The sequence below is a fragment of the Salvelinus fontinalis genome, chromosome 14 (assembly GCF_029448725.1).
Source record: "Salvelinus fontinalis isolate EN_2023a chromosome 14, ASM2944872v1, whole genome shotgun sequence".
NCBI classification, from domain to species: domain Eukaryota; kingdom Metazoa; phylum Chordata; class Actinopteri; order Salmoniformes; family Salmonidae; genus Salvelinus; species Salvelinus fontinalis.
In genome coordinates, this window is record NC_074678.1 from 20,084,793 (window position 1) to 20,098,617 (window position 13,825).

Sequence of the window (13,825 nt, forward strand, 5' to 3'; positions counted from 1 at the left end):
TCTAAAAAACCATTTCACGTTAAGGTCTACACTTGTTGTATTCGGCGTGTGACAAATAAAGTTTGATTTGATTTGAACATGTGGGCTACAAATAATCAATCAATTTATTGGCTGACTCAGGTGTGTTAGTGCTAGGCATAGACAAATGTCTGTATACACGGCCCTCCAGGAAAGAACACTGGATTGTCATTTTTTGGGTATTATTTCATCACAGGGTGTGTAACTACCAGTCAGCCATGATGTTGCATCATAGGATGTGGACATTGGGACATGTCGACTTGCAGTCTACAGTCAACATGATTGACAGAGAACTATATTGATACTGTAAATGGCTGCATTTATTTTATTTTTGTATTTTATTTTTACAATACAAAACTAAACATACACATACAAATGACAACATACAGACCCACACAAACATCCACAACATCACCCCTGGCCAGACACACCTGCTCACACCCCCATCTCCAGCGCCAGCATCACTCTCGGCCACATGGCCTCAAACTGTACCATTTTGTTTCTCTCTGTCGCCCACTACTTTCAACATTTAGATAATAAATAATTTGACATTTCCACTGTTAACTATGGAGGATTGGTTGATTTCCAGTTTTTAAGTACTGTATATCTTTTTTAGAAATGGTTAACGAGAAAAGTATCATCCAACCCATCCGGTATCTCTCTGCGCCCTCATATGCCATGTCTTGAAATATACAAACAGACAGATTAAAAGTACATTTACATTGTAAATGGCTCAATTCTTAGAATGTGTATTTTTACTCTAGTACTTGGACACATTATTGCAGGCAATTACTTCAGTCAAATTTCATTAGATTTTTTTTTTTTTACAATCGAAGTCAACATTCATTCAACTTCATTTAATTTCTTACTATATAAAAGGTAATTGTTGACTGTATAGGGCAACTAAAAATCCCAAAAAATCCCATTATTAGTATTTGTAGACTATGACCTGGAGGTTAAACCCTGACAGAGGGATTTTATATTGTGATATCTGATGTGACATTCTTAAATGTTTAGTGGAACTATACTGTGCTACTGTATCTTCCAGCAGAGAAAGTTACCCTTAGAGCAGCTATTTCTCTCTCTCTCTCTCTCTCTTCTCTCTTCTCTCTTCTCTCAAGTGGAGCCTCGGGCTATGACACCTATTATGAGGTCTTTAGATGACTGGCTAATTAAATGTAGCTGTAATTAAATTATAATGAGTAGCTAAGAGACAGCAGATGAAACAGTCAATTCATTAATTGCCTGGCCTGTGAATAGAGTAGGACCCTGTTAGCTCTGTTAGTCTGTCTGGGTCTATCTGGGAGAGGGACGGCCACATCACTGTCCATAATGTACATTGAACCAAAACAGTTGTATTTGTGGTAGAGCATGAAGTCTTGTAGAGACAATTTTTTCTGTTCTGTAATTTTGTTATTGTGTCAGCAGACAGTTGGTAAGGTTATTGTTTTGTCATTGACTTGTCTGCTTCCTTGTAAGATGGTGTGGTACCAAGAAAGAGGTTCTAGATCTGCTTGGTAAATATCATTTTGGTTTACAAAGAATGCACTCAAATCAACTTGCACCTAATCATCTCTGACATGACTAGAAACATAAGCTTTCTCACATTCGCAATAACCATGAGTGAACTAACGCCTCAGGATGTCAATGTAACCGTTTATTTCCACCGATTACAGTGTTTTGGCAATCCCTATTGTGAAAGTGCTACTGATTTTAACTCAATTTAGCAACATAGCGTCAATTGTGAAATTCTGTACTTCAATATTAAACATTTTGAGAAAGGAGACTCAGTCTTGCCTCAGTTCTCAGTTTTCAGTTTTGTTCTTACTGTCAATAATATCTGAACTGCTAGCAGGAGTTGTTGCATTGCACTAGCATCTCACTAACATCTCATGAAATAAATCATCTTTACAATAATAACCTGGTAACAGCACAGCCATTTACATAGTGTAAGAACAGGAAGGCAGATTACTACAGTGTTACAACATGAAGGTACAGTAGACAATGTAAAGAGGCATATTATCGGATAATTATTGTATATTGGGGAAAAACTGCAAATATATGAGGACAATCTCATCTCAGGAGTGCCAATGTTATTGTCAAACTATGCAAAGCAACTTTCAAATGCCAGTGTGCTGCTGAAACTTTATTGACACATAAAACAAGTGGACGTGCACACACGTACGATTCTGCGGCCGCTTATGACGTACACACCTACGATAGGTGAGGCTATCATAGTTTTGTGATGCAGGACTCAATGTGGGTCCCAATAGTCTAAAGTGGCTTCCTGTTCTCCTCCTTTCCTTTACCTGCAATCGGAAAACCAGTGGAGAGGTAAAAGCACTATGGACTAGGTGCTACAGCGAGCTGTCACCCATTGTCAGGGTTATAGAGTGTTGGGATGAGGGACACCATTTTCCACAGCTCTAAGTGTTGGGATGAGGGACACCATTCTGCACAACTCTGAGTTTTAGGATGAGGGACACCATTCTCCACAGCTCTGAGGACAGGGTGGGTGTCTGTGTCTGCAAAACCCTCACAGACTTCCTCTGAACTGAGGTGGAAGTGAAACGGCTTGGCATCCGAGGAAACAGGAGATTCAGGAGAAGTCAGACTGACAGTGTTATATTTTGTGGTTTCTGAAATCCCCTCATAGAAAAAACAGCTAAGGCATTATGGTTCTAATTCCCATGTCTGTCGGGCCTTGGTCAGCAGAATCTACAGTGTGGTTGCAAGGACTAGAGACTTGGTTCACTTGTTCACAAAAGTGGAAAGAGTTTATGCAATGGCATTATTCAGAAACAATAGCATAGGGCCCTGTTAAATGTGTAGGTTGAGATAAAGAATATATTTTTAAAAACTAAGCTGGTCCATGGTTCATTTGCTCATGAATTTGAATTTCTCTTTGAAACTTTGACTCATAATTCATCATTTGTTCAGAAAAAGTTATTGCTTCTGTTACATGGTGCATTTGAAATGGCTTCTTTGCTGCCATCTAGTGGATATTAATAGGAAACCGAGCTGTACATTCAGTAATAGAGTAATGCTGAGAAGGGAGCAAATATGATAAAATAATTTCATTTGAAAAATTTGAATCTAACTCTCCTCAAATACTGACTTTCCGAACATACCCTTCATCATATATACTGAACTGTTAACCTTTACTGTCAAAGCAGCATCTGGGGTGAGGGAATCAGAGGTGAGGAGTGTGTGTGCGTGTGTGTGTGTGTGTTCAGAATGGGGTGTTCAGAAGGAACTAGGGATAAGGTATGTTCCCAGATAATGTAAGAAACCCATTTCTAAACATTAAATGCTTGGTATTAGAGTGCAGAAAGCCCTACTGCAGGAGGTAAGCTGTGAAAGAACTTCAGCCTTTCCCAGTCAGGACCAGGGACAATTTGTGGGACTCAGCAGAGTCTCAGACACCTTATCTCCCTCCCTACGTGAGTTCTTCCGCTGCTACTTTACCAGACCCAAAGTCCCAGGGAGTTATCTCTTCTCCTCTGCAACCCAGAGAAGGCCAACCTGCTGGGGCCTCACGACCTCTATCCCCTCCCTGTCTGTCTCCCAAATCAGCACCCAGCCATCACAGGGGTCTATCAGAACAGGGATGGGATGGGATTAAATTAAACAGAATCCATAGAACATATTTGTTGGTACTGTCCATCGATGGCTCGCTTTTGGAGTCAGGTCCAGGAATAGTACTTACTATCTCATAATATTTCAGATGGACCTGCAAACTGTATTGTTAGGGGATCTGAAAAACCACGATAGTCAATGGGAAATATCATTATAGTCTTGGGTAAAGTATTTATTTTTAGGCAATATCAGTGGAATGTTACAAATAGGGAGGTTCAGGACCGTTGTAAGATATCATAGTAAAATGGGGGAGAGCTGTGGGATAATCTCAGAAGAGGTAGGAAGAGGTAGGGTTTCAGATATTTTCAGACACACCAAGAGATGACTGAGAGGCTTTTAGAACTATCCTTCTTCCCAATGTCCCTGTCCCTCTGCCAACCCAGAGGGACATGTGATTAGCATGGCATGAAGTCTCTACCATGTTGTGAGATTTCACAGTGTTTTTGTCTGTCCCTGCCTGTTTATGTAACCAGGTTTTAAAGGAATAAAGACAAAATAGTGTTTCTCTATGTAATGTCACCTTTAACTACCACATTAAAACTTCACTTTACACTTGGAACTTGAAGTCATGTTTCTTTGTTTCCAAATATATTATGCTGTGTTATTGTCTTTTCTTCAGGCCCAAACAATGCCCTGTCCTATAATTGACAGAGATATTGTTTATGTTGCTTTGATCCAATCTTTGTATTGGCTCAGGCAGATTTGTATTCTCATCCCAGCCCTGAAAGGGAGATAGACAGAGGAACAGATTATTTTTATGCAATAGTATGTCTTGTAGAGACCTAAATCCCTGCTGTATCCGTGGGATGCTGTGGTATTATGTAAATGTTACTGTGTCACTGGTCTCATCTCGTTTAGAACCCTACTGTCTTATTAATGTTCTGTCTTCAAGTTTCATATTCCAAATAACAGACGTCGTCTTGGTTAGAGAACTTTTCTCTCTTCTGAAGTTAGACAGAAACACATGCACATACCACAAACAGACACACAAGCAAGCACGCACGCACACACAAGAACATTAACAACCTCAGTCACCCGAGCCATGGACTGTTCACTTGGTCATCGTCTGACAGAAAGAGACAGTACATCTGCATCAGAGCTAACACCGAGAGCTTCTATTGGACCATCAGACTGTTGAAGAGCCATCACTAGCCATCTACCAGGTGATGCACACTCACTCACTAACTCACTCACTCACTCACTCACTCACTCACTCTCACTATCACTATCACAAACACACACACAAGCTATCACAGACAAACACACACGTGCACACACACACACACACACACACACACACACGCACACAACACAACCAAACACACACACACTCACTCACAGACTAACTCTCACACATTCACACAGCCAACGCTGCATTCCATGGTATAGACAATAAACCACTGGACCCTACTGCACTCTCAACATACTCATTCTAGCTCATTCTAATATTTCATCTACTGCATTTCATTTACTGTACATCGTATTATAGTTACACTGTTTAAACACACTGCATATTTATTTACAGTACCTGTCACGTTCCTGACCTGTTTTCCATTGTTTTTGTATGTGTTTAGTTGGTCAGGGCGTGAGTTGGGGTGGGCATTCTATGTTATGTGTTTCTATGTTGGGTTTAATGTGTTGCCTGATATGGTTCTCAATTAGAGGCAGGTGTTTGACGTTTCCTCTGATTGAGAACCATATTTAGGTAGGCTGTTCTCACTGTTTGTTTGTGGGTGATTGTCTTCCGTGTCTGTGACTGTTTCGTTTTCGTTCGTGTATGTAGTCTGTTCCTGTTCGTGCGTTCTTCGTGTTATTATGTAAGTTCATTTGTTCAGGTCTGTTGACTTCGTTTATTGTTTTGTAGTTTGCTCAAGTATATTTTTCGTCTTCGTTATTATTATTAAAATCATCATGTATTCCACCTACGCTGCATTTTGGTCCAATCCTTCTCGCCTCTCCTCATCCGAGGACGAGGAAAAATATGACAACCGTTACAGTACCAGTCAAAAGTTTGGACACACCTACTCCTTCCAGGGTTTTTCTTTATTTTGTATTTTTTGTGTAACACTTGTATGGTTACTATATGATTCCATATGTGTTATTTCATTATTCTACAATGTAGAAAATAGTCAAATAAAGAAATACCCTTGAATGAGTAGGTGTGTCCAAACTTTTGACTGGTACTGAATATACTGGATTCTTGACATAGTTCACTCTAATAAATCTACTGCTGTACATCTCGTTCCTAGCTGATCTTGTGTAAATTACCCCGCTGTAAATACATAGAAATTGCATTTTGATTACTGTTACAGTGCTATTTGTATTGTTAATTAGACTCGTTCCCAATTTTCTTGATTTCTTGATATATAAAAATATATTTATTTTATTTATTATTTGTGTACTTGTTTGGCATTTTACTGCATTGTTAGGAGACAGTGGGTGCAGCAAAATGCTTATGTTACTATAACATCTGCTAATCGCTCGCTCGCTCACACACACACACACACACACACACACACACACACACACACACACACACACACACACACACACACACACACACACACACACACACACACACACACACACACACGCTTAGAGCCTTAGTAACAGATGGGTTGCATTGCAGAACCACCTGCGTTTTAACAGAAACATCAGCATTACATTCTCCCAATGTGATCACTCTGACCTCCTCCCAATAGGCTGTCTCATCATTATCGGTGATCTGGCCTACCACTGTTGTGTCATCAGCAAACTTAATGAGGGTGTTGGATTCGTGCCTGGCCGTGCAGTCATGAGTGAACATGGAGTACAGGAGGGGACTGAGCACGCACCCCTGGTGGTCTGCTTGAAACATGTTGATATTACAGACTCAGACAGGAAGATGTTGAAAATGTCAGTGAAGACACTTGCCAGTTGCTCAGCACATGCTCGTAGTGCACGTCCTGGTAATCCGAATGGCCCTGTGGCCTTGTGAATGTTGACCTGTTTAAAGGTCTTACTCACATCGGCTGCGGGGAGAGCGTGATCACACAGTCGTCCGGAACAGCTGATGCTCTCATGCATGTTTCAGTGTTACTTGCCTCAAAGCGAGCATAGAAGTTATTTAGCTTGTCTGGTAGGCTCATGTCACTGGGCAGCTCTCGGCTGTGCTTCCCTTTGTAATCTGTAATAGTTTGCAGGCCGTGCCACATCCGACTAGTGTCGGAGCCGGTGTAGTATGATTCTATCTTAGTCTTGTATTGACACTTTGCCTGTTTTATGGTTCGTCGGAGGGCATAGCGCGATTTCTTATAAGCTTCCGAATTAGAGTCCCGCTCCTTGAAATCGGCAGCTCTACCCTTTAGATTAGTGCGAATGTTGTCTGTAATCCATGGCTTCTGGTTAGGATATGTACGTACAGTCACTGTGGGGACGACGTCCTCGATGCACTTATTGATAAAGCCAGTGACTGATGTGGTGTACTCCGCAATGCCATCGGAAGAATCCCGGAACATATTCCAGTCTGTGCTAGCAAAATCGTCCTGTAGTTTAGCATCTGCTTCATCTGACCACTTTTTTATAGACCGAGCCACTGGTACTTCCTGCTTTAATTTTTGCTTGTTTGCAGGAATCAGGAGGATAGAATTATGGTCAGGATAGAATTATGGTCCGATTTGCCAAATGGAGGGCGAGGGAGAGCTTTGTACATGTCTCTGCGTGTGGAGTAAATGTGGTTGCGAATTTTTTTCCTCTCTGGTTGCACATGTGACATGCTGATAGACATTAGGTAAAACTGATTTAAGTTTCCCTGCATTAAAGTCCCTGGCCACTAGGAGCACCGCCTCTGGATGAGCGTTTTCCTGTTTGCTTATGGCGGTATACAGCTCATTGAGTGTGGTTTTAGTGCCAGCATCAGTCTGTGGTGGTATGTAGACAGCTACGAAAAATACAGATGAAAACTCTCTAGTGTGGTCTTCAGCTTATCATGAGATACTCTACCTCAGGCGAGCAAAACCACGAGACTTCCTTAGATATCGTGCACCAGCTTTTGTTTACATCAATGCATAGGCCCCCGCCCTGTGTCTTACCAGAGGCTGTGGTTCTGTCCTGCCAATGGAGTGTATAACCCGCCAGCTGTATGTTCTTAATGTCGTCGTTCAGCCACGACTCGGTGAAACATAAGATATTAAAATTCTTAATGTTCCATTGGTAGGATAAACGTGCTTTCAGTTCATCCCATTTATTTTCCAGCGATTGAATGTTAGCTAGCAGAACAGAAGGTCAGGGCAGGTTAGCCACTTGTCACCTGATCCTCACAAGGCACCCTGATCTCTTTCCGTGAAATCTCAGTTTCCTTCTCCTTCTCCGGGATCTAGGCATGGTCGGGTGTCTGTATTATATCCCTCCAGTCCGACTCATTGAAGAATAACTCTTCTTCCAGTTTGAGGTGAGAAATCCAGTTCTGATGTCCAGAAGCACTTTTTGGTCATAAGAGACGGTAGCAGCAACATTATGTACAAAAAAAGTTACAAAAAACTTGAAAAAACAAACAAAATAGCATGGTTGGTTAAGAGCCGATAAGACGGGTGCCATCACAGTCTAACCTCAACCAAATGTTTTCTGTAGTTGCGGATCAGACCTGCACAACGGTTAGGAGGAATTTTGGACCATTCCTTTTTACAAATCTGTTTCAGTTCAGCAATATTCTTGGGATTTCTGGTGTGAACCGTTCTCGAGGTCATGCCACAGCATCTCAATCAGGTTGAGGTCAGGACTCTGACTGGGCCACTCCAGAAGCCGTATTGTCTTCTGTTGAAGCCATTCTGTTGTTGATGTACTTCTTTTTGGGTTGTTGTCCTTCAATTGGTGGACAGACAGACTGATGAACATCAAGGCTTTTAGAAATTATTTTGTAACCCTTTCAAGCTTCATGCAAGTCAACAATTCTTAATCTTAATCTTCTGAGATATCTTTTATTTGAGGCATGGTTCACATCAGGCAATGCTTCATGTGAATAGCAAATTCACAAGTTGTGAGTGTTTTTTATATTGGAGGGCAACTCTAACCAATCTTGTCTCATTGATTGGACTCCAGGTTAGCTGACTCTTGACTCCAATTAGCTTTTGGAGAAGTCATTAGCCTAGGGCAGGGGTCGGGAACCTTTTTGACTAAGAGAGCCATGAAAGCAAATAATTTGGAAATTTATTTCAGTGAGAGCCATATAATATATTTTAAAAGTGAATTCAACTAAATGTCAGTATAATAAGCCTCTGAATTTGTCGATGTGCCGCTTTGTAATTTTGTCATTGCAAATTAGACACACCGCAGAACCTGCTCTCTCCACAAAGGCGAATTCTTCGGTCCATTCGTCCTGAAATGTACGATACTCGTCATCTTTTTTTCTTTTCGCCATCTTCTTCGTCGAAGGGTTAGCTTTGAGCTAATGACCGAGCACTGATTCAAAAGGAGGCGTTTACTTGTTTTACCTAGCAACGGCCAATGTAGGCCAGTATCATTTAATTAAAATAATGGACAATTGCTCCTGCAACCCTGAACAGGACATGAGCAGTGAAAAATCGATGGATGGATTAAAACAAGTGAGAATAGGCCTCCCGGGTGGCGCAGTGGTCTAGAGCACTGCATCGCAGTGCTAGCTGCGCCACCAGAGTCTCTAGGTTCGCGCCCAGGCTCTGTCGCAGCCGGCCGCGACCGGGAGGTCCGTGGGGCGATGCACAATTGGCTTAGCGTTGTCCGGGTTAGGGAGGGTTTGGCCGGTAGGGATATCCTTGTCTCATCGCGCTCCAGCGACTCCTGTGGCGGGCTGGGCGCAGTGCGCGCTAACCGAGGGGGGCGGGTGCACGGTGTTTCCTCCAACACATTGGTGCGGCTGGCTTCCGGTTTGGAGGCGCGCTGTGTTAAGAAGCAGTGCGGCTTGGTTGGGTTGTGCTTTGGAGGACGCATGGCTTTCGACCTTTGTCTCTCCTGAGCCCGTACGGGAGTTGTAGTGATGAGACAAGATAGTAATTACTAGCTATTGGATACCATGAAAATTGGGGAGAAAAGGGGATAATAAAAAAATAAAAAAATAAAAAATAAATCTCACTTTTTTTTTTTTTTTTTTTTAAATCTGCGAGCCAGATGCAATCATCAAAAGAGCCACACCTGGCTCGGGAGCCATAGGTTCCCGACCCCTGGCCTAGGGGTTCACATACTTTTCCCAACCTACACTGTGATTGTTTAAATGATGTATTCAATATAGACAAGAAAAATACAAACATGTGTGTGTTGTTAGTTTAACACTGTGTTTGTCTACTGTTGTGACATTTTTTAACAATTTACGTAGAATTCGAGATCATTCCAAAGAGTTCACATACTTTTTCTTGCAACTGTATACGTTTGGCCGGAAACACAATTAAAGTGCCTATGTGTGTGTGGATGTGTGGGACTCACTGAGGGAAGCAATGAACATGGTATCATATCCTAGAGCAGGTTGGTATGCGTTACATTTAATTGTGTCTATGTTTACAAGTGGAAGATGCCAGGTGTATATCCTTGTGGGGGTCTGTATGTGGAGGGAAGATGGTGTGTTGGAGTGGAGGCAGGTGGTTGATCCTTCTAGAGTACATGGCCTCCTGCTGGGAGATATAAAAGGTGTGATGGGTCCATACTCAGAAAGATGTTGCATAAAGCTTACTTCATTTTTTAAAAAGTATTATTATTTTCACTGCATCAGGGATAGCATACACAGACGTTGCTGGGGAGAAACTATACATGCCTGGACTGGTGTTACATATAATACCGAGAGGTCAATTTAACTGTAAACAACATGAAATCCCACTGTACAATGTGTGAAAACACAACACACAAGAGAGAGGCAGAGATGGGACCAAACACAACACACATGAGAGAGGTCTCAAAGATGGCCCACTGGCCTGGTTGCCTAGGGAACAGAGTGTTTGGGGTTGCTCTGGGTCTGAGAGATAAAGAGGAACAACATGAGGGTACGACTGAGAGAAAGAGACTATGACCTCAGCTGATGCTGCACTGATTGTGTTGGATTGGCTTTCTGAATCCTAATGACATACACCCGCATACACAACATTGCATTGGGTTGGCTTATTGAATTCCTGTCATAGACAGAAACAACACATAAATAAAAAAAAATGACTGAAACTTTTTTTCATGGCTTTAATGGCAGGTCTGACATATCCTAGTTTTCATAGACATCAGGAGAATACCATGAATTATTACAGTCAAAAGTAATAATCAATTGATAATCAATGGATAATAATAAGTTATAAAACATACATAATGCTTTATACTCTAAATAAAGTCAGTACTGTATAACATTTGTAATCATATCTATTATCTATAATATTAGCATATTTATATGGAGAGTATCCCACCTTACGTTGAAAATATTTTGGTTGGCCACACCTCAGAAAACGATTGGGAGCCACTGAGCTAGATGATGAACTATTATTAGAGAGACTACAGAGCATGGGTCCTGTGTTTTGTGCTCCAGCCCAGAGTTAAACCATGCTGAACTAACATGGGCAGCTAGTTAGAGCGGAGAGAGTTGAATCCCTGTCAACCCACAGACTGTTGGTTGTTAACAGGTATTATTCTCCACCTGGTTCTGGAATCTCAGCTGGCTTCTGATGGTTCTAAAAGACCTTGATAGATTTCAGATTTCAGGAATCTGGGATAACAGTCCTTTTTCATCAGCTTGTATATCAGTCTCTGTGCCTTGTCGAAGCAGCTCAGGGTCGGCTGAGACATGCTGTTTGTAATCTCCTGCCTGGTCCCACAGTCGATGTTTATCTGGAATTGAGTAATGAATGAAACATTGCCTTTGTGTAGCCATCATGTTGGACAGAGAGAGGGACACAGACAGAATGATTGAGAGACAGCTTGAGGGGGAGAGCTAACGATTAAAAAAATAAATGAAAGAAAGAGAGAGGGGGAAAGAAGATTAAGCTACACCATTCCTTCTGATGACTTTACGTACCTGTCTGGGAGCGTCGACCTGTACAAACTCTGTGTAGATCCTTTTGGCTGCTATAGCTATCTCATTGCTGGTGGTGATGGTCTTGTACTCCTCACAGGCCAGCCAGAACAAGATGTTCTCCTCGCTGTACTCTGTCCTCAGGAACTCTCTGAAGGCCAGCTGCCCTGCTACACGGTAGAGACATAAAAAGGAGATGGTGTGAAACAGACTCACATTCACACAGGCAGGCACATACATGTAAGCATGGCCACTGACCATGACCTGCAGAACACAGGTTTAGTTAGAGAGAGCAGGCTAGCCCACAAAGTTGTCAAACTGGTTCAGGAAATTGACAGGGAGTTATTGACAAGGAGATGCTTTTTCAAGCTCACCAGCAGATGTTCTGGGCTTCCATTTTTAAATGGGACATTTACAGTTGCTGACCAATGCAAATAAATTAGCAAACAATATAATAACTTTTGTTGCCTAAAAAAACATGTACAATGTCATAAAACATGTTTAAGATGTGAGTGAACCATTGCAGATGTCCTATGGGAGAATAATTGTCCTTTGTAGCCTACTGTTCCTTTTCAAAATGCTTAGCCTACTTATGAAGCCATGCAGGTGTGCCATTTTTCATTAGTCTTTTGGGAACACAAACAAACAGCAAACTGCATTACTCACACTAATTGCTTAATATAAATCACAGCTGGAGAACTGACTCTAATCGACACAAGACAAAATATGTACAACGACAGCCAGCTTGTCCCCCCTGTTCCAATGACTTTAGGCTTATACTGGTAACACTTCCCTGCACATGTTTTGGTAGGACTGTATCAACAGTACCAATCAACAGTATCAACAGTAGTAGAGAGAGAGAGAGTAAAGAAGAGTACATTGTCTTACTTTTAGACTCCTGAAGTTTTTTCAGGGATTGTCGCCATGACACAACTTCATCGATGGGGGGCTTGGGGGCCCTACAAAAACAACAAAAAAGCCTAGAGACTCTTAAATTTTTTTTGAGGATGATGATTTTCAAATGGTTTACATTTATACAGAACAGAATGTTGACTTACTTCCTGTACATGCCCCTTCGCTTGATATCAGACCTTCTAACATGAGAGAGTGATGATGGAAACAGCTGATCTAAAATGAGGGAGAAAGAAAGACAGAGGCAACAGAGAGCACAGGAAGCCTGTCTAGTCAGAGATGTTTTTTGCCCAAAAAATGCAAAAGCAGAACAGCAACTGGCCAGTTTCGCTATGAATTATGGGACAGAAACAGGAAATGTCATAACTTCAGCAGTCAGAATCTGCAGCCGTTTAAGAAGACACTGGCCATCCATTATGATTATTGATTCATTAATCGATAATAAGTATTAGCCAGAGAAAAATTATTTTTGACCAATCATCCATGAGCAGTGTTCTGTATCAAACATTTATTTATACACAAATGTGAATAGAGACTACCTATCTATGAACTACTAACCACTTACAATGAAGCATAACTCATTTGTGCCTAGAAATGCAAAAACTGAAGCAAACCAATATACTGTAGGTCAACCAACCATGTTAAGTACGGAATGAAAGGAATGTGAAAGGAGTGGTCATGTCACAAGCATTTCTCTATTTCTCTATACAGCCAAAGCAAAGCTCAAAGCTAATACTTACAATGTATGCATATGATTACAATATCCCTGAAAAGCAGAGTTTGTTCGTCCTGAAGATCAGCACTCATATATATGCTCAACAACTTCTGATGTTTTTCCCAGTTCTAGTTAGACTTCCCTATTATATTCCCCTGTTTGCTATTCCCCTCTGGCTAGAGCACACAAGTATCCACATGTTGGACTGGGAGGAGGATTGGCAGATGGGAGGGTTAAGAGGTGACTCAGAGTTTTTATTGTGCTTTTTTACTTTGAAATTCCTAGGATGGGAATCAGGGAAGCTTGAAAAATCAGAGAGAGATGTTTGACCCAGTTCAACGACAAACTCTTCACCCATCACTCTCCTATGAAGTCAGACAGCAGAGGAGAGGAGGAAGGGAGGGAGACACCACTATCTCTGCCAAATGGGGGGGGACTGAGACAGACACTGTCGTCCCCCAGCTTTGAAAATTACTGATGACAGAACAACTGGCAGTGTAGTGAGCAAAACGAGACGACTGACAGTAACAGGGACAGAGACAGCAGAGTGT

The 13,825-nt window shown here is 41.6% G+C and overlaps 1 protein-coding gene across 2 annotated transcripts; it reads right to left on the reverse strand.

The window, feature by feature from the left end:
• Positions 1–10,795: 10,795 nt before the first annotated feature.
• On the reverse strand, positions 10,796–13,472 carry LOC129811164 (regulator of G-protein signaling 21-like). Of its 2 annotated transcripts, none has more exons than XM_055862363.1 (5): positions 13,300–13,472; positions 12,706–12,775; positions 12,536–12,606; positions 11,651–11,817; positions 10,796–11,463 (listed from the first exon to the last, which is right to left on the reverse strand). In XM_055862363.1, exons 1-5 carry the CDS (start codon positions 13,364–13,366, stop codon positions 11,287–11,289), a joined length of 552 nt encoding a protein of 183 aa, XP_055718338.1. In that variant the 5' UTR covers positions 13,367–13,472; the 3' UTR covers positions 10,796–11,286. The 2 variants fall into 2 exon arrangements, with proteins under 2 accessions (XP_055718338.1, XP_055718337.1); XM_055862362.1 differs by having other exon boundaries at positions 12,536–12,627; positions 13,300–13,470.
• Between the last annotated feature and the right edge of the window lie 353 nt (positions 13,473–13,825).

Coding starts and splice junctions, on each gene's coding strand:
- LOC129811164 (XM_055862362.1), bottom strand. CDS start 13,366: ATGAGTGCTGATCTTCAGGACGAACAAACTCTGCTTTTCAGGGATATT. Junction 11,818..12,535: donor AAAACTTCAGGAGTCTAAAA/GTAAGACAATGT, acceptor TCTACCGTGTAG/CAGGGCAGCTGGCCTTCAGA. Junction 11,464..11,650: donor AGGTCGACGCTCCCAGACAG/GTACGTAAAGTC, acceptor ACTCAATTCCAG/ATAAACATCGACTGTGGGAC.